Consider the following 21,862-nt stretch of genomic DNA (forward strand, 5'->3'; position numbering starts at 1 on the left):
GCTGAGCAGCAGCCAAAACACTGCTGTTCTAGCTACCAATACAAAGCATAGCTCTGTCCAAGCTACTGTGGGGAAAATTAACTCCATCTCAGCCAGACCACTGAGGTCAGTGCAAATAGCTCTTTGTAATTCTCTAAATTTTGGATACAACTGTTCCCTTGTGTTTATAGTGTCTTATTTAAGTTAAAGTTATCTTCAACAGAAGGAACGTCTATTTATTTTTATAAAATGTGATCTAAGTTCATAGCAGTGTTTAAATTCTCTTTTGCAATAATAACAGAAACATCCATTACATCTTGCCATTGATACTAAAAATGTGATGTTTTAATTTTTTTAGCACAACAGTGGAGAGTGCAGGTTAAAACAGAGAGAGATTCCCCGGAGCCACAAGAGTGTAAAAGGACCCTTGTGATTTACGGCTCAAAGGGCAAAAGTGATGAGCTTCTGCTTTCTTCACAAAACCCAAGATACGCCTGCTTTCTACCCAGAGCAACAGATGAATTCATTGTGAGTCATAAATATACAGTACTATACAGACCTTACTATCACATTCCTTTCTAGCCAAAAGATATATATATGTAGGGAATGTTAGTTTGGCTGGTACAAATAACATATTTATTTACAAAGATGGAATTATGTAACTTTAGATCTTGGATCATCTTCTGCTGCAGCCAGCTGCAGCGTTCTCTTTGAATTTTCACTGCCTTCAAGTGTATGTGTCATAGAAATAGTCCCTTTTGTGTAATTTATTCCGTTCATCAGCTTGTTTTGCATTTTTTCCAATTCTCTAAAGATTCCTGAGTTGCAATTTATACAAAAGGCATTATACAATTATTTGAGAATGCAGAAGATGAAGGATTGGACAGTATTCCCACAGGACATAAGTGGGTTTTTCTTTCCTTTATTTCAGTCTGTGTGAAGCAGTCTTCCCTTTCCCCCAAAATAGTTCTGTCTCTCAAGCCAGCAGGCAGAGGATTTTTTCTGGATAATCATAAATCACAGGAGAATGCATTCACGCATATCCAAGTGTGATGAAGCCCGAAGCAATAGCATATACATGGCCAGTATTAAAATCAGCCCTAACACAGTCCTGACTACCTGTACACCTGACCCGGATCCTGCTGCTTAGAGAGGATTCATCTGAGGCATCTTTTTAATGTTCAAATTCTGTTCTGGCTTTCTAGGCTAAGTCACTGCAAATTCTGTTCATTGGCATGAAGTGCAGCTTCTAGCCAGCGAGATGAGAAAAATAGCTTACAATTCAGGGCGGTTTTATAAAGCTCAGAAATACTTTTCAATAGCTGCAATAAACATTCTGGAAACAATGGCAAAACTACATTTAGAAAATGTTGTCAGACCTTCATCATAATGACCTAATCCAGGCTGAATTTTTAATTTAAATAACAAGCTAAAGCAATTTAGGAACTTTACAGGGAGTAAAAGAAAAGATAAATGGCACTTGTTAAAGACAAGAAAGCAGCTGCTTATCAGAAAACAGACAGGGAACACACTAAGCAATAAAAGGAGCTTCCTAAGCATTCAACATAAACTGAAGAGGTCAACAGAGGAAGAATCTGTGTATGGAACAACCACACCAGCTGGCTGAATTCTGGGAAGCATCATTCCATAAAGCAGATCTCTGCTACACCCAATTTAGTAATTTCCCAAATGGCACGTATTTCTTGTTAAGATTGCCTGATTTCAATGGCTGAGTATCATGCTAGGATAAATTAGTATTGTTAGGAGTCAGTCATGGTTGTCCCTCATAGTCTAATACCCTAGGTACCTTAGCACCATATCCATCATACTGGGCTTCTACTCTAGTGGCTTTCTAAATGTTTCTTCATACTTAGACCGGCTTTGGTTTAGTGCCTTTTTCCCCTTAACTATTTGTGTCCTTGGTTTTGTTGCTTTATATGAAAAAGTTAATAATATTTGAACATTGTTTACTGTCCATGAAATTTTGTTTCTTTGCCATATTGATTACAGTTTTTTACAGTTTTTGTGGCACTCTAAGGCAACCAGAATAAAAGGTCTGATGTAAAGGAGCATATGATGACTCACAGATATCTCCATAAATAATTTCATATCTTCTCTAGTTGGTTAAGCTAATAAGCCCAGTTTGTTTTTACTCTCCCTTTCTTTATTCTTACTAAGGCTCTGTCCAGAAGAATGCAGAAGCTTTGCTCGTATTCTCCCACTGTAGCAGTAGGCTAGAGGTATGAGCATGGTATCACAAGGAGGACAAGCTGTGAATTCAGCTTTCCAATAAGCAGGAATAAAAGAACTTTCAACCCCCCCCCCCCAATATCCTTGTCCTAGACAAATGTCCTTGGTAATAAAATGCAGTAAAAAGAATGACAGGTTATGTGCTATAAGTAGCGCACATTGTTTTGAAACAGTAAGCTTAATTTTGATCTCAGAGATACATTTACTGAGCACTGAGGATACGAAGACATGCAAATTCCTGATTTTCCAGGTGCTCTCACACAAATATATGCACAGATGTGTATCATATTCAGAATTATTGTTTGATCCAAAATATTTCTAACTAACTCCTGTGAAAGAACAGGTGTAGTTTAATTGCACATAACAAGCATAAAGAATAAATCTTTAAAAGAGATAAAACAGCAGATGTTATCAGGTGCAGTTGTTGGATTTCAGTGGTCTCAGGCATCTGTAGCACAGTGAGTGGGCTGCTTAAATAAGAATATATTTTATTAGAACACCTCGGTTTTAATAAATAAATTGAGAAATAGGTGAATATGTAAATGTTATTGAATCTGCTGGGATTCCTAGCATGGCAAGAAAACATGCCATTCCCAATGAGCAAACACATTGAAAAGAAATCAGGAAAATGAAAATAAACTGGTAGTGCAGTAGAAGGATTTTTTTCCTTGATATTCTGGTGATGATAGGAATCAGTTGTTAGTCTCACATGGAATGAGTAAATTTGTAAAGTATATACATTTTCTCCCAGTCGTCAGTGTTTCTTGATTCCTTACAGAGTAAGCTTGTCAGAGCATGCCTTTGGAGAGTCCTAGGCTATTGTACATATTCTGTTATCCAGAGAATCATAAAATGCAAAGATACATCAACTGACAGATCAGGAGATTGGAATCCCTAAAACTACTCTCCAAAACAAGCAAAGGTAGTATAAAATGAACAACAGAGCTCTGTATGTAGGACTGTTCATAAACACACGACAAATACAGAATGTATTTTGTATTAAGGACTGTGGTAGTGAGAGAAAATTTTAGATTACATAATGCAATACTCCATGTGTTTTCCACAGAATGAGATGATGCTCCAGAAACACAGCAGGACTTTTGGAGTTTGCGACAGAAAGCTGTTTAGCTGAATTTTAGGATGCTTTGACTACACACTTTATAACTGGAATAATTTATGCACTTTTTTTTTTCTTTAACAGGGAAGTGATAAAGAATTCAATTTAAATGTGCACCCAAACAGTAAATTTTACAAAACTTTAATTACATTAGGTGTTATGTCTTTGGAGAAGCCCTGTGTGAGTCAAAAAGAAAAAGATTTAAAATATTATTAAATTTTCTAATCATCTTCATCAGTTACCTGTCCCTGAGAGCTTCAAAACCCCAGTGGCTTTGCAAGGGTATCCTCTTGATCATAAAAGTTATGCTCCTTCAATTATGTAATGGAAAGAACATTGTGTTATTTAGTATATGGTAAATCACATCTTACTTAGCTGAGATTTCAAGTACTGAGTATTACCTAAAACCGATCAGAAGAAACAAATATGGAAAAATTAATTAGGAAACTATAATAATCAATAAAAAACAAGGTAAGGTGTCCTATTGCAAACATTCTGCGAACTTAAACCCAGGATATTTACCGGATATATATATATTTTGTGATGGATTATTCATCTGTCCCTGCTTTGAAGGTTATGTTGCATCAATTAATAGGCATTGATAGAGGGAAAAGCCAATTACAGGATCAAAAATAGGATATAATATTCCAAGGGAAACTGATTGTGTTAACCTGCTCAGAAAAGGATTACAAGAAATATATAATGGCAATGCTGTTACCAATGGAACTGAACAGAAAGGATAATAATGGCCAGAACTATGGGAAAAAAATAAATCAAATCCATGAAAAGGGTGAAAATATCTAATACACTGAATTGAAAATAGGTGGTGTTGTTTAATTCAATGGTTCATGGACAATTTGATTACTAGTGCTTGCTGGTTCAAAGGCAGTCATGGAATTAGTTGAGATTGTGATTCTAGAAACAAAAGCGAAAATAACAGCTTTTAAATAGTCTTTCCAATGTTCTGAAATTATTTTCCTATGTATCCCATTCATGCATTTCCTACAATGATTATAATACGTCTTTATGACAATTTAGAAGCCCAGAGAACTGCAAATTTGGGTAGCAGTAGGCAAAATAAAATGTGAGGTATGGCTTGCCCTGTCATGTAGAAGCAACCAAATTCTGTAATGTTGCAACTCCAAACCACAAGGCTTTAAGGAATAAGTCATACATGGCATTTAGAGTAGCTGTGTAATACAGTCATGAGGTCGATCTACCAGGAAGAAAACGTACAGGCAATAATTTTACAAGTCAGTAGTCTGGTTCTGAAAGAGAAGAAGCAATGATTTTCTTGCCTGTGAAGGAATCATAGTTTAGATGGATGAAGAACCTGTATACTCTTCTCTCAATGAACCCAAATAATTCCCGTTAAGTTTAACGAGAGACAAATGCGTATTTTAGGATTAATTGGACCAGTTAGTCCACCATAGCTAATGATGCCTTTTCCAGCATATGCATACATGAATGAAAAACTCTCAATGTGAAATTCTACCTATGTATTTCCCTTGTCATAGTGCAATGGTGGAGACCAAGTCAGGAAACTGTGAGTACGTGGTAGAATCAAGGGGCATAACCTCCCTCACGTGTGCATTGTGGTCTGGGATATCCTTAAGCTCTGTATGCACAATGGCATCCAGGCAAGCAGGGCAGGTTAGGCTTAGAGAGAGGACAAGTCTGATGCCCTTTTCAATGTAAAGCTCCTGCTGTGTATCTGTTCAGGGTACTGTGGAGCTACAGTTCAGGAGCTGAGGGATTCCCTGCAGCCTTGGGGTTGTTATAGATACAGTGAGAGGGTTTTCTTCCCTGGTTCTTGAATCCTGAAATTTTGTAGGAGTATCAAGGCAACCCCTTATGACACTTACCTTAAGAAATTCAGACTGGAAGGGATCTTTTAAGTCATCAAGTGCAATTCCTTCCTACCATAAGCCTCTTTTCATAAGTTCTACAAAATCAACAATTCAAGGTCCTGCAAAATGATTTTGTCAGGTTGCTATTTTTTAAATTAGATGCTCCTCTTCATACTCTGATGACTTACTATTTCTTACCTGCATAACATTTATTAATGCGGATAGCCAACTTTATCCCAAAATTATAAAAACACACTTTTTACAAGGTTATTTCTGAATGAGAATAAGGTAGCTGATGCTTCCCTGCAGGTGTATCTCCACTGTGCAAAGGCACATGAACTAGCTTTGGGCAAGCTAGGTCAGCAGTGAAGGGTTGTCAGGTGCAGAGCTCTGTTTAGAAGCAGAATAAATTAATCTGTAAGGAGCCTGTATTCTGTCTTAGGAGCCAGTCTGCTGGTGATCCCAGAGCATGATTGTGTAAGACTAACTTCAGTATCTTACTATGATGCTACTGGATGCACAAAGGATTTATTTCCTGGCAACAGTCACCAAAGCTTATATTGTCACTGGTCTGGAAACAAAAAAAAAAAAAGCAATATGAGAGAAGAACAAGGTCACTAGCAACATTTTGTATTTTGTTCCTTCTTAAAAATTGCTGTTACCACTGCAAAAGAATACTGCTGTCTTCTATTTCAGTCAAAAATCACTTCCCACCCTGTCTTTCTTGCAGTTGTCCAGTGGAAAGCTGCAACGCTCCTCTTGCAGGTGCTCAGAAGACTTATTGTGCAGTGCTTAATGTCACACAGATCATTAGCACTTGATGCAGTTTGATCATCCCAGTTCCTACAGCCCCTAGGTTGGATGGTTTAACCAGATCTCACAGAAGCCTGCAATCACCAACCAGCTATGGAATTTCCCATATGCAGTATGGGAGTAGGGCTGTCTTGTGCTGCTGTTATTTATGTAACAAACCTTACTTACTTTTATACAGAAATATCCCTTCTCTTTTCTAAAGAAGTGGTTATAAAGTAATTTAATGTTCTAAATCCAATAATTTTGCAAATAAGAATTCAGTTAAAACTTAATAGGTTCATAGAAATTGTCATTAATTTTAATACCTCACCTGACTGCTGATATCAGAATATTTAATTCTAAGTTAATGCTCTCTTTATCAAGTAGGGTCAAAGCTCGACATGTTACCTTTTTTTCTAAAGAGCTTAAATGCACAGTTGTTACTAATTTTAACCTTTATTACCCCAATATTAGAGTATCATGCTTACAATACTTACCAGGGAACAGAGGAAAAGAAAGGAGACAGTCTCACCCATTATCATACCATGAAAAAAAATGGATTGATTCTCTCATCCCACTTAACCCAGCCTCCAATTCAGCATTTCCATTGGTTAATGTTAAGTTTAAGAATTCTTAATGGAGATTTGGAAAAATATCTGTAAGTGGACCAGCTCTGACAGTACATTCTTCCTCATTATATTTGTTGCAGGTTGAGACTATAGATCTGGGAGATGTTTACAAGATTCGGGTCAGCTGTGATGATGTACCAGGCTTTGAAGGTTGGCATTTGAAGTCTTTTCACTTAGAAGAGCTACATACAAGAAAAGAGCTGAACTTTGACTGTAACTGCTGGCTCTCACTTAACAGAGAAGACAAGGAGCTGGTGAAAGAATTCCCTGCAGTCAATGAGGACCAGAAAACTTTACCAGGTGAAAACACTGAGAAGAGATAAACAATGTAAATTAACCTCTTGAAAACAAATCAATGCCACAGATACACTATAACACTTTGTCAGAATTTGATACGTTCAGTGGATCTATTGCAACTGTCTTCATAAATGCACTTCAAAAATGCTGACCACTTAATAATTTAAATTTTCCTGTTACGTCGCATATTGAGTTTTACAGTTGCTTAATCTTCTGTATGGTTCTAAGTGTGCAAAACAGAATGATATAATTATACTTTTCAAAGATAAAACACATGTTCAAAGCTATGGAAATGATTTGTGGTAGACTTACTATTGAATTACTTTGGTTATAATAGGTTTAGTTACTAACACAAGTATCAGAAGTAAGCCTCATTGTAGAAAGTTCTTTATTTGATTTTTTTTTTTCCCTAAGGAGTATTTTTTGACGTGCTGAAAGTTTCAGAGTATATTCAGAGATTGAGATTTGCTTGGAATTTGAAGACCTATAGAAGTACCACATTTATTCAGAAAATTTAGCATTCACACATGAGATAAAAGTAATTAGAGACTTTCTAAACAAAAGTTCCAGGAGTTCTAGTCCCTGAATACCTCAAACCTATTCATGACCTTAAAAGACACTATAGCATTACGATAGTTAAATGTTAACTCAGAAGGACTGTGCATTAAACAATTACATTTGAAAAAGTTTGGTTATTCTTTTTGCGTGAGTATGAACACATACACAATTTAATAATCTTCTGTGGAAGAAAATCCAATGTAACTGTGTAGAAGTGCATTTATACAAGAGCACTACAGAGACAAAAAGTTTATAGTTTTTGTTATGCACCTTAAATTAAAAAGTGCATTTTGTAAATGTTTATGCTTACATGTCATGTCATGCATCCAGATACTATGCTACATATCTCTGCTGTTCTAATTTGCATAAACATTACATAGTGTCTTATTCTTTGACCTGTGATAGTTATTATCTACCTCAAAGAAAATTCAGTTTATAACAAACCCTGAATGACTCAGATGAGTTCTTATTTTCCAGATCTTGCACAGTAAAATAGAATTGGGCAGAATTTATCTACATATTAGTAACTCTAAGCTGCATAAGCTGTCCAAGTCCAATTTCATTTGAATTTCTAAGTAAAATATTGGAAAATCTTAATTGAGCTTAGCATGAAAAGATAAGATTCATAAAGTGTAACCTGACTAATTTAATCACTGTGTAGCAGATGTTTTGGTAGCTGCAGAAATTAAAATAATGCAGTGTTCTTACTAAATGCTCCATGTTGCTGTTTTCTTTTACATACACCTTGTACTTAATCAGCTTTATTTAAATTTTGTTTTTATTTTTGTACAGTCTATAAGTATGTTGTCTCTGTACATATTGGTGACCGCTGGGGAGCAGAAACTTTTGCAAATGTTTATATTACTCTCTATGGCAAAAGAGGGGACACAGGTGTGAGGAAACTTCATACATCCTTCACAAAAGGAAGAAAATTTCAAAGGAATAAGGTAATGGCAAAAAAAATATGCATTTCATGGGCAGGGGTTGGTACTGCATTTTGTCTCTTAATGCCTGATCAGAATATATCTCACTACAGATGGGCAAGAATTTGAAAACATAATTTGTCTTCCACATATTCAGAGTAGACCAATGCCACTGTGATTTCCTTCATGTACAAGAGCATTACCACAAGATAAAAACATTCAACATGAGCATGTAGAAAGCAGATTACCAGGGAGGACCTCTGTAATCATGCTTCTTATTTCTTTGGTTCCAAATATAGGACAGCACAGGTAGCAAGGAATTAAAAATCTGTGATTCAAAGTTACAGAAATTACTGTGATACTTCTGCAATCGGTGATGTTTCTTTAACCACAATCCCACGTGAAACACTAACTCAAAGTTAGTCAGTAAGTTTAGACGAAAGACAAAAATCCACTTAGAGAATGCACATAAAACCAGTCATTCTAGATGACCAATAACAATAAAACTATTTTCTTGTGTATGAGGCTTTCCTGTGAGAGGGTCATTCACTGAATATTAATGTTTGAAAAAGCTCACTACCAAGATGTTCATTGCCAAGGAGAGTCTCAGACTTCAGTGAAATTATTTACCACAGCACGTGGTAAGGTAAAAGTGGAATCAGTAACACACTGAGAGAGTTTCTAAATTTCACTTCTGCATATATCTCGGGGATATACCTATATCCTAGATATTGCTGTTTAAACTCCAGTTGTTCACAACCTTATTGACCTTTATAAGCTGCCATTAGGTACATCTGGCCCTAGGCTGGGCTATATACAGAATGCCTGGCTTTCTTACGAAACAAGCAAGAATTTAGTGGGGCATATAGTTTATTTATTTGCATTTCACATTTTTCCTTATCTTGTTGTTTTTATTGTCCTTATTCTCATCCCCTGATGCCTGTGTTTACACTTCCTTTTTTTTTTTTTTTTTTTTTACTTTCTTTCTCCATCTGCTTCCCTTTCCATCTCTTATCTTTTGCTCAATTTATTCTTCACCATCATCTTCCTCCCTGTTATTGCTTATTTTTTTCTCCACTTGCTGTTTCCACAATTATTTTCATTTTGTAAGAAAAACAAAAAGACAGGGTTTTTTGACTACTGGAGAATCTAGAAGCCATCTTGGAGTAAACACACTCTGTTTGGTTGTCCAGATTTTCTTTAGGACTATTAATATATATCTAGGTTTGTATGATAAATTTTAGAAACTTAAAGTACCCTGAAAGATAGAAATTCAATTAGAACCAAAATCTTGTCATAACTGTTTGAACGGCAGAAGGTTGAGGTATATGCATTGTAACATAATATGAAATGATTGATGAAATGATCCATATTGCCCAAATATCAAATGAAGTTACAATGCATCTTTAATGATGAATGCGGAATTCAATATTAGGTGTAATCAGTGTGTGCTGAACCCAGAACTACATCTTCCCTGAAGCCCAACAATATTTGGGTACAAATTCTGTTTTATTAAAGTTTTCCTTTTTTTTTTTTTTTTGTAGGTGGATTCATTTTTGGTGGAAGCCGTTTCTCTGAGTGATTTGCAAAAAGTGGTCATAGGACATGATGGAGAAGGCTACGGGGCTGGGATGTACCTCAAGATGGTAACAGTCAAGGAATCACAAAACTCAAACAAAGAATGGGTCTTCCCATGGTGGAACTGGCTTGATACTCATCTGGGGTTATGTGAGACTGTTTGTGAAATTGCGACAGTTGGTAAGCTCTTTTGCAAAACTGGCCTGCAATTTTAGCTATAACTCTTTCACATCTCTACAGTACCTTTCTTTTATTGAAAATGTGAATTTTCAGTTTGATCTTGCTATTATAGAAAAGCCACATCTAGTAAGGTCAAAGTTAATAAAATTCCATCCTGTCAATGTGTTAAGTATAGAACACTTGACATCCAAATTAAATTTAACACATTGCAATGAAAGATTTAAAGCAGATTAGAGTTTGCGATGTGAGCCTCATTGGGATAAACAGCCCAGGCTTTATGCACCACTTTTCAAGTAGCTTAAGATCTCATTTGAAATCTAGAGAAAAGTTACCTTAGTGAAATGAGCCTAATCTTTACCTGTGGCATTATTCCACATCACAAAGCAACAGGTCTGGTGTGCGCAGCTTCTGTTCATTTCAAGCCTGCTATGCCACGAGTTGTGCAAATCTAAACCCAGATGTATTTGGCCAAAGAACATTTGCAGCAGGACCTTTGGCCATTTAAAACTAGTAGAAAAGATTCTTTCTTTCAATCCTGTGAAAACAATTCCATGTAAAGTGAATGTTTGTCCAGAGGAAGAAAGTCAGCTTAGAAACACAAGGTGCCCATGGTAGACAGGTATTCAGTTCCGTGTTTTTTCTGAGTTGTGGAAAGTATATTTTACTGAGTTGTTTCTTTCCATTAAATATTTTTCGTTTCCCATGGAATGGTTAGAAGAGAATCAGGTGAATATTTTTGGTGTTTATTATAGGTCTACCTGTCAGTCTCGCACTATTACAGCACACGTTATATTGCTAGGTAAGATTAGTTACAAGTGGAGTTCATTGCTATTATTCATTTTGCACTGGGTGCCTACAAGCTGCAGATGGCTGGTACTTCCAAATGATAAATTGGCTCTAGTAACATTGATTGCTTTTTTAAGAACAATTAATTAGACCTCTAAAAGGTGACTGAATGTTCTCTTAGTAATTACTTCGAAACATGACAAGGAAAATGCCTTGGCATCAAGAAAATGCCTCTGAAACTAAATTTTAAACAGAGAAAGAACATTAAGCTGTTAAATTCTTGGCAAAAAATATAATAAAGGTATTGAAGTGTTATTCTTAGTGAACTGTTGCTATAGATACAAAATAACCTGCAAATAGGGCTTGCTTTGTGTACTGTAAAGGCTACGGTCCTGTTATATTATGCCGTTCTCTCACGCTGTTATCTTTCCTTTTTCTCTTTGATCATTTTTAAAGGTATAAGATTGATTACTAGTCCTAAACTGCCTGAAATCAACATGAAGTCATCAGGTCTCTGGATAATGGACATCACTGGATCTGACATGAGCAACGAAGTGGATCCAATATGCCTTTTTTTTGTCTTCTATGGCAACCTGAATCACAAAAAGTTGCCACTTCAAGTTACGGGAAAAGCAATTCAAATCAAAGTACTCCAACCTTTCTTTATTGAAAGAAAAGCATAAGAATCGTGTAGCTGATAACTCTCTTAATTCTGAGATAGATTTTTTCTTTAAACTAAACTACCAAATTGATTTTTAAGTCCCCTGTGTAGATTGGCACAGATCACCATTTTTGTTTGTAGGTAGTAATACTGTCGCTTGAACAATAGGTTTTGAATGAGCAGATTCTCCCAGTGTCTCACACTGAGAATGCTTGTGAGCGAATTAGTCCCTTGGTGCATATCACAGCATATACCATGCTGCAGGTACTGATTTAGAGGTTTTGTCGATCTCACAAGAGTAAGTAATTTGTAAACATACAGTATGCCATGGGATACTGTAGAGCTTTTGGGGATGATGATGGAGAAGGAAGAATTATAAATGAGACAAAACATACAGAAAGATCATTTTTCTCCTACATATAATTTATTTAATACAATTTATTTACCTCTGCCACCATCTCTGTCACTATCACTTTCTTTTTCCTCTTGGTCAGCTCCTTTTTACCCACAGGTTTTCTCCTTTTTTTTCAGTTCTTCTGTTCTTCCATAATTTGTCTTTCCTTCCTCTTATTACCTGTTAACTGAAATATTGACAAGCATCTGAGGTCAACTTTCACTGAATTGTAGCCTGTTCCTTTTCTCAATGCTCTTACTTCCCTCCTGTAGATATAATTCCTTCCCAGTGCCAATGCTTTGTTACTCCTATGCTTTTCTGGTTTTGTTCTCTGTGAAAGTCCAGTTTGATAGAATTTGGTACTGACCTGAAGATAAACACTGCAGACACCTCCTCTGCCTCAGGGAATTCCTGAGCCACAAAGTGCTGGAAGCTAGAACAATACTCAAGGGAACTGTGACTACTATTTGTCCTGTTCTTGTACCGCTTGTCCCATCCTTCGGTTGTCCTTTGTGGGTGTTGAGGAAATCATTGATCCTGGAGGAAAACTGGAAGTTTTAAGCTTGATTGGTTCCTCAGTCTTAGTTTTAACCTTGATCGGTTCATTCTGCAGCTGCAGGAACAAACACAAGGCAGGGAAAGGTAGCAAGTGGACAGACAGGGAAGTGAGAACTTGACAGACCAGATTTGCATCAAAGAAGTGTGTCTATGAAGCCACATCCTGAAAGATGTTCCTTCAGGATTGACTGCTGGAAGTGCAGAAGCAGGTAGCAAAAGCAGATACTTTTCATTTTGGGGTTTATCAGAAAGCAATCTTGAAAAAAGAAACTGTTTCCTGCTTCCTCACCCTACTAATCAGGTAAACTGAATGTAATGATTGAGCTAAATAAATAATTGGCACTTTTTTAATATTCCTCTTTTCTTTAATGAAGAAGACTAGCCTAAGCCACAAACATGATCCAAAATTAGGAGTACCCAGAAGGTTTTCCTGAGTTATTTTCCACAAACCTCTGGTAAATGTAAAGAAATAGTATGAAACTCGAAGTGCCCTGTCAGAGGAAAGGCTGAAGTCAGGTCACATGCACTTCTACTAGCTGGGCAGTATTTGAAATGAAAGAGCAGGGGAAAGAATATGAGAAGTAGAGAACAGCAAGAAGAAAATGTAACTTCTGTTTTCTCCCTTCTTTTTCCGTTACAGGGAAAAATTATTAGTTTAAAAACAATCATTATAGTAATCTAAAGCTTCGTCTACTTTCACTTACTCAAGCAATGCTACGTCATAGAGATGCTGTACTATCCCCAGTAGACCTAGAAGAGTTTTTCTCAACCATGAATGCAAGAAGAGGAAGATATTAATGGACAGCTTCTATATGAAAGCATGATGTAGGGTGAAGATAGATGATCTGTTGGGTTTTTCCTCAAAATTGGATTAGTTCTCCTTCAAATGTATAGTTAATTGCACCATTTTTATATTTCAAGTTCTAAGAAATATTTCTAATAGTGTTCAAAATTTTTAAAACTGACTAAAACTTCTGTGCCTGCAGATAGTCTACTGAATCAGTGTAATATATATAAAAACAGTGCCTTGTTCTGTGTACAAATTTCAGCAGTGACTGCCATCACTTGTTCCCTGATATAAAATATCAAGCATTCCATCTCCTCATTCATGTTAGTGAATCAATTTTGTATTGATCAGAAAGGAAAAAAATAGTAGCAGTTATAAATCTTTCCCAATTCTTTAACTACTGAAGTTTGTTCAACTGTTCCATGCACATGTCAGCTACGTTTGATCTGGCACAATTAGAATGAGATCCATTCATCTTCTCTTTTTTCTCACATAGGACGAACTGGCAGATATTGGCTCTCTATACAAAGTACAGGTAACTGGCCCACATAGTGAGCTAAAGCAGCCATGGCACTTAGATTTACTGCATATGAAGCACACGGGCACAAAGGAAGAGATGTATTTAGCTTTTGACTGTTGGTTCAACCCTAATGAAGACAAATGTGTGGAATTGCCAGCTCTCTATGCAGATCAGGAGCCTTTGCCTGGTAAGTTAAGTCATTTTTTGTTACTGGGGTCAGAATCTGTCACTGGAATACCAATATATCTCTTTTGGGCCTAAAATACTGTTTGAGGATTTCCACAAGAATTCAGTATTAAGGAATGCAATGGTTTTGCACATGCATTTGTCACAAAAGAAAGCTGAGAAAACAAATCATTGGTATCAGGATTATGGCAGATGCTATAATTGCTGACAGCAAACACAGGATTTGGCTTATGTTAGATGATGTTCCAGTTTTAGCTGTTGATTATTTATTATCTCTTCAAATTAATGCTATGTCAGCTGAAGATAGGTATAAAATATCACCTACTGTGTGATGTTACCTGAATCTTCTTATTAACAAAGAAATGTATGTGACCTAGAAACACAGTAAATGTTTTTAAGAATGGAAGAATTGCAAAGGCCTCTTACAAAATGGACATAGAATTTTTAAAATGTGTTACAAATAGCCAGCAAAGAGATATACAATCATTCAGTTGCACTAGTGTTTTATTGATGGTGTTGGGAATCTTATAGCATAGCAAGTAATATTCCCCAAAAAGATATATTAAGTTGCATGTTTCTCTGCTGTTAGAAAAACATATAGATTGTATGATGCCAGAGAGATAATAAAGTGATTTCTCCCAAGACCCAGGAATATGGAGAGGAATAAGGAATTGCATACTGGTAACTTGATTGCTAGCTATTACTAGCTATTTTAGGACGGGTTTACCACCTATTCGGCTCATTAGAATAAAGAGAATTGATGGAGGTAGAAAGGGGTTTATTGGTAGAGGCCATAGTACAAAGAGCGTTCTGCTTAAACAGAAAGCAACAGAAAAAGATGGAAGTGGCCCAGATTTTCCTAAATATTTCATCCCATTTAAAGTTGAAACCTGAACAAATAAAACACTGAAGATCTTTTACGTCTTTGGTATTGTGTAGTTTTGCATAATTTTAAACAATTAGTAGCCTTGTATTCTTTTACTGAAAAAGATTAATTATTTTAAGATTTTGATCTGTCAAATTCAAAACAATGTTGGATGTTGCATGTAATATATGCAGGATGTACAATGCTGAATATAGTAAATCTGCAGCTTGTTAAAATGCTCTATTTACCCAATTTATTTATGAATGATTGGGGAAAATTAGATGTATCAGTAATTATTTTCAGAATTCAAAATTGCTAACTGCTTAACTACTTACAGAAACTCCAGAAATTGAAACAAACCAACAAACAAACTAGAATACACTCCTCAATTATGCTAAGAAACAAATGGAGATACTGTCAGACAACATTATGCTGAATTGTAAAGCAATACAGTTTTGAGGTATGTTAGAAAGTTAAGGTGTTTTTCTTGGAAAATTTGTAAGAAAAAGATATATATATATACTCTACCTCAAAAATGATTCCAAAGAACCAAAACCTAGGAAGTTCCTTACAAACCATTTTGTGGAGTTCCAGTGATCTACACCTCAAAGAGTTAGTATCAATTTTGTTCTTTGCAACCCCAATGACAATTCAGACTAAAATTCCTGTCAGTCAGTTCCATGTATTCTAGTTTGATTACCAGAGGAAAAAAGATCATTTTTATGTGTTTGCTCTCATTATTGCTTTGAAACAGACATCCATTTATGTAGATGTCTTTAATGAATGTCCTGATAGAAGAAATTCAAATAAAGACAAAAGAACAATTTTGCATTATATCATTGTTATCCCCAGACAAGACAATTAAGAATTAAAAACAAGCAACTGAACAAAAAATAAGCAAAATTCAAATGTGAATCTCTGAAATTGCTTTTTCTTCTATCTAGAAATATATACCTATAGTTCAGGCTATAGGTAACTCCCTGGATACAATGTGTTTGAGCATGGAGAAGCAGTTGCTCACTGTATGATACTTAAGTCTTCCAGGTACAATTCAGTCCAGAAGCTCCTATTTATCAAATAATTCCTTTTCCATTAGAGTAAATGATAAGTCTCATATTATCTTCCAAATGAAAACAGTTAGAGATGCTTCAGCTAATGCAGTCTTTTAACTTATTAGGCTTATCAGCCCAAGCATGGCATCAAACTAGCATGAACCAGGCTGGCTCAGGCATGAAGCTGGTGAAGGAAATGTGCTATTCTGCTTCATTTTACTGACTCAAATTCCTGCTCATTCAGGCATCTTTCTACTATATTCTGTTGTGTAGGTTAGACAAACCCTTTAATTTTGACCAGATTAATAAGATCAGATATTCAACTGGCATAAACTGATTTGCTCCACTGTCCTGAGCATATGAGGTGTGTGGCTATGTAAACTAAGGATCTTGTCCTAACCTTTATTTTCACAGAAAGGGTTATTTTAATTTTACAAGACTTCTTATGTGATAAATTAGCAGGATTATGCATGAAATTTAGTTTTCACATATTTTTGCCATTGAACCAAATGAACATTTAAAAACTATCCCTGTGTCCTCACTTTTGATTCTCAGTTGTCTAACTCTCATTTATAAACAAAACTCATTCCATGGGGAATTATGGCAGTAACCTCAGGAATACTCATTCCTCATATTTCCTTTTTCTATTTATTTTACTATTTTGTAGAGTAGAATTTTTGTGGAAGTATATGGAAAAAAATTCTCTATCAGCTACATCCCACACCTCTGAAATATAGCACCCTACTCTGCCCTATCTGCATTCTCATCCCTATCATCTCATATTTCTGTAGAGAACCTGATGAGCTACAGAGGACAACAGGAAGAGAAAGAGCTCCAACAGGAGAACTGGAGTTCATTTGATAGTTCACTTCTTCCCCCACAGCTTTTCTTATTGTTTTCCCCTCTCTTGGAAAAATTACCTGCATTGCCTGATTTCACTGCAAAACTAAAATTACGGTGGTTTAAAAGGTTTAACTATGACATTCAGAAAGAATGTGATTGTATCATTTGAACTGTTCACCTTTGAAAGGCTATTGAAAGTTCTGTGGGCAAATGTTACTGAATTATCACAACAAATGATACTTGAATACATGGTACATAATAAAGTCAACAAGAACAAGAAAGAAAATTCAAAGGAACACCTTCTGTCCTGTCTATAATTCAATATAATTTTCGGTTTTGCACTATGTTGGCTTACATCTGAAACAGAACTTTTATAAGTAGGACTGGGAACAGACAAAGAATGGCAAGGTTGAACAGAATGTCTTTTTAGTAGATCTTCGTTGATGGGGTATGTTTGTTAGCTGACAGGGAGAAAGGTTCCAAACTCGCCCTAAGAACTTTTACCCAATTTCTCAGAATCTTTTATGTTATGCCCTCCTTCATAGGGGTCACTTTGTATATTTTTATTTCATTTATACAGTGGAAGTCCTTTCCCTGATCCAAAACCTTTGAAAATTAATGGGAATTATTTGTTGTGAGTTTAAACAGTGAGATTTAAATTATGCATCAATAGATTCAGCAGATTCTTTTAAAATACTGGCTCAGCAAAAACATTAGATATGTTTCTAAATTTCAGTTTACATCTCATTTGAAAACTACTTGCATGATTAAAGCTAAGCTCTTCATTAAGAATATTAATGATTCTGGACCAAAGCAGAAAAAATGGTTGTGAGCACTGTGATTTCCAATGCACTGTAAGTGAGCGATAAGATCTGTGGACCAAACTCTTCCAATCTTATTCACACAAGTAACCTTTTGACTTCAATGAATCTGCTAATGTGACCAAGGTACACAAGCAAAGCAACACTAGATGAATAACACAGAGTCTTACCTTCATATCCTAACACCTCTAAAAGAGAAAATGCCATTGGCTAAATGCCAAAGAGTCATGTGGACAGATCAGGTACTTTCAACTGCCTGGATCTTCAGGAAGAGCAAGTCTGTGTTGCTACACTGCCTTTAATGCAGCTATGTTACCTTTCACCTGGCAAGGTATATTTAACTGCCTGGAAGAAAGAGAGGTACATTGTGGCACCAGTCAAGGAAATCTCTTGGTTTACTTCTTATCATCAAACATAAGGGATGCTGTCAATTACAGCTCATGGTTTAAGTTATTAAAAAAAAAAAAAATAAAAGAGTCCTGGGGAAGTCCCTGAGTAAATAGAGTGTAGAGAAATAAAGTTACTTTTAAGAAAACAAATTTTCTCAGATGGCGCCCCCACATACTAGAAGATGAAGAGAATCTAAGACATTTCAGAAGTTTATTGTAATGAGCATACCTTTATTAGCAGACTGATATAGCCCTTATTATTTAATGAATCCTTTCAGATATTAATTTTTCAATTGGTATGCAAACATACACTTTAGAACCCTTATTCCAGTGACGTGATGTGACCTTTTTATTTTAAACATATAAAGAAATAGCTATATAAGATGTCACAATATTTAAAATCAGGCCTTTTGATTATAACACTCAATATGAATAGCACCAGCTTGTGAAAAGAGCTGTAAGAAAGGCTTAAAAATAAATATCCTCAGAATGACTCTTTTTTTTAATCCTTGTTTTCCTGTCACCTACACATGAAAATAAATGACAGCTCTAGCTTCTAGGTTCTAACAATCATCTTCAAACCTACCAGAAATTTCTCATAATTATGGTTTTTTAAAAGGTTTTACAATTTGGCTAAATAAGGATATCTCTATCTTGGAATAAATTTGATTCAAGAACCAAATTGTATTGAAAATATCAGATGTTTACAGGATCTATATTCATATATTTGTGTACCCTGTGATGTATTTTAGACTGAAATATGTATTTCAGTCTTAAATAATGTGTATTTCAGTGCTCTCTGGCTTGCATTGTTGATTGCGAGACTGAAAGTGCTTCTTATTTGCTCCTTGGTTTCATGTTTGCCTAAAGTACCATTTTCCTTTGCACACTCATGTTTCACAGAATCAGAGAATGTTAGGGATTGAGGAAAGCAGACGTTGTACAGCCAGCCAGGTCCTAGGCAGGGAGGCAGGGACAAGTGGCAGAGTGAGGGTGGAGGACTTTTTCCAGCGTATAACTGTCCCATAGTCTAGATGTTGCCTATCTGTGCTTTGCTGTGCCAGTGATGAAGGTTGTGGGAGTTGCGGCTGAATAATTTGGAGTAGTCCAAGATAGCTCAGTACTTGTAAAATGTTAGGTTTAAGGGTGCTTAGTCCTTAAAAAAAAAAAAAAATCAGCCTTGAAGGTTGTGATAAAGAAGGTTTCAGGATCATATATTCATTCTTAAAAATATTCTTGGTACATGTGCATTGCTTATGACCCACATCTCAAATGTGACTTGGCATTTCACCGTGGATAAACATGTTTTCCTCCTTCTGAAAACTATTAAAAAGTTGTGTTTTACAAGCCTGTGTTGCCACAACATTATAGGTTTTTTTCTTAGACTGAAGTAACAGTTCTTGTTGTTGGAAGTAGAGGAACATTCAGACTATCTAAGTTTAGACTCTTAACTGTTTGTGTGTATCCCTAGAATATATGGGAACCCATCACAGATGTTTTCTACAGAACCTGCTTTTACCTGCTGACCACATAAGGAGAATATGGTTATTATAGCCATCGAAGTTAGATTCCTAAAGTGACAGCACCAGCATTATACAAATGAAAACAGATTTATTATTTTAATCTGACTAAGAGCAAACTTACGACACTAGGGTGAAGAAAACCCAAGTCTTCAAAACACTTTCTTTTATTCCTGGGCTCCTTCTTGTTAAAATGATGCAAGTAACCATGAATATTGAAATTGTGACCTGCTTCTGTTCAAGTGTTTCTTCATTCCTTATTTCCATTATAAACTCTGGGGCTAAAATAGGTCATGTAAAAAATGCATGTATCAGTTTTCCATGAAGTTTATTCAGAATTACACAGTATCACAGTATGTTTGGGATTGGAAGGGACCTCAAAAGATCATCTAGTCCAATCCCCCTGCTGGAGCAGGAATGCCTAAGTGAGGTCACACAGGAACATGTCCAGGCGGGTTTTGAATGTCTCCAGAGAAGGAGACTCCACAACCTCCCTGAGCAGCCTGTTCCAGTGCTCTGTCACCCTTACTGAGAAGAAGTTTTTTCTCAAATACAGTACAATTCTTAGTACAATTAATTACTGCAATCTGGTCTCATCTGCATCACCCCTCTATGTATAGTGTCAAAAACAGGTAAGGAAACAGAAACTCCACATAGTGGCCATAGATTTCTCTTCTAATCTCTGTACTATGACCACAGTTTAGATAATAATGAATGCTTTCTGTTAAACTCAGGTGTCACTTAACTGATCATTTGTGGGTTATGATACAGTATGTGGAATGTTTTTTGGAGACTGATACAAAATATGAGAAGGTTTTTCCCTTTATGTGTAAAAGTTGATGTTGGAAGAATTTTTAATTCATTATTTCTGTTTCACATTAACATGTTTTAACTCAAGAATATTGTAATAGTATTATGATCTGACTAGTGAGAAAGCTTTATAGTCCTGATGTGTTCATTTATTGAGAGATAATTACATGAATTTAAAGCTTCAGACAATCGGGTCCCAGCATTCTTCTAAGCCACTTTACAAGTGTAAGCTCCCATATTATTTGAAGGAGAAAATGATAGACAGAAAGGGAAGGAAGGAGGGAAGGAAGGAGGGAAGGAAGGGGGGAAGGAGGGAGGGAAGGAGGGAAGGAGGGAAGGAAGGAGGGAAGGAATATAAGTAAATAGTCTTAGAAATCATCACTTTCCAAAAAGCATGTAAACATGAAGCATTTCTTAGAAAAGATTCCCTACTTTAGGAGAAGGGGGCAGTACATAGGAGATCCTGTGCCCTAAGCAGCAGCCAGTAGTGCTCATTTTCTGGGACTGGTGTCAGAGCAGAACAAATCTGTATTCTGTGCATTGCCAAACAGGGAGTTATCCAGTAGGAATGGTTTGCTTATGTATGTCACCAGGATCGAAGAGACCTGTGCTCCCTGTCCTGTGGCACAGTATGGGATTGTGATTAAATCTGCAATGACAATGTACCAGGGATTGGTACACAATGCAGGTGTTGGGCAAGAAGACAGGGAGCATTTTCTCCTGCTGACTTTTTGTTTTTCTATGTTTATTTTTTCTGAAGTTGTGGAGTACACAATCCATTTGCACACGGGAGACTTGAAGAAAGCAGATGCCACTGGTGAAGCCTATCTTTGTATACAAGGAGAAAAGAGTGACTCAGGGAAACGATGGCTTAACTCAAGAAACGGCCTGATCACTTTCCCTAGAGGGCAGGTAAAGCATTAAGGAAAAATGTAACTAAATCTTTGAGTGTCTTTTTGTTAAAACATATGTTTACATAAAACCTTTCATGAACAGAGTATCAAAAATACTAAAGTTTTGTATTCCATATAGATAATTTTCTTGTGTACCTAAGAGGTGATTGTCTCTATAGGTAACATGCTTCTTTTACGCATCATCAGCATTGCACAACAGTGAAACACTTAAGTTATGAATTAATATGGAATTGGACTAAATATGCTCTAAAAGTTCTGTTTTAATATTCCATACTTTTAAGGCTAGGGAGGTTTCACTGTTTTATTAAGATAAGACTGATAGAATTGATAACATTTCTGTAGGATATCTTGCCTTTGTACTTACTTTAGACCATGACCCTTTCTTATTAGCTTTCCTGAACACTAAAGTCAGTGTTCCAAGCAAAGTTTTATTTTTCATGTTTCCAATTCTTCCACCCACTTATTGCTTCTAAACATGGTAAACATATTCTTGCTTTTTGAGGCTTAAAGGCTTTTCCTAGAAGAGCAATTCCTGGAGTGTTTTTTTTGGCATAAGAACAAAGTAACTAAAACAAACTTCAGATCAAAAGGAAATATTTCTAA

General features: G+C 36.0%; 1 protein-coding gene across 3 annotated transcripts in view; it reads left to right on the plus strand.

Moving 5' to 3' along the window:
- RP1 (RP1 axonemal microtubule associated) overlaps positions 1-21,862 on the plus strand; it is a 202,946-nt gene that overhangs the window by 123,329 nt on the left and 57,755 nt on the right. For 2 of the 3 annotated variants that reach the window (XM_021292984.2, XM_065053558.1), the window contains exons 31-37: positions 338-507; positions 6,698-6,917; positions 8,265-8,419; positions 9,940-10,153; positions 11,396-11,586; positions 13,836-14,046; positions 21,106-21,257. In XM_021292984.2, the coding sequence (XP_021148659.2) occupies positions 338-507; positions 6,698-6,917; positions 8,265-8,419; positions 9,940-10,153; positions 11,396-11,586; positions 13,836-14,046; positions 21,106-21,257 (1,313 nt within the window). Of the gene's footprint in view, positions 1-337; positions 508-6,697; positions 6,918-8,264; positions 8,420-9,939; positions 10,154-11,395; positions 11,587-13,835; positions 14,047-21,105; positions 21,258-21,862 lie in introns of those variants that run through there. The other variant, XM_065053559.1, reaches the window with a different exon arrangement.

Source organism: Columba livia, chromosome 2, assembly GCF_036013475.1.
Source record: "Columba livia isolate bColLiv1 breed racing homer chromosome 2, bColLiv1.pat.W.v2, whole genome shotgun sequence".
Classification (NCBI taxonomy): domain Eukaryota; kingdom Metazoa; phylum Chordata; class Aves; order Columbiformes; family Columbidae; genus Columba; species Columba livia.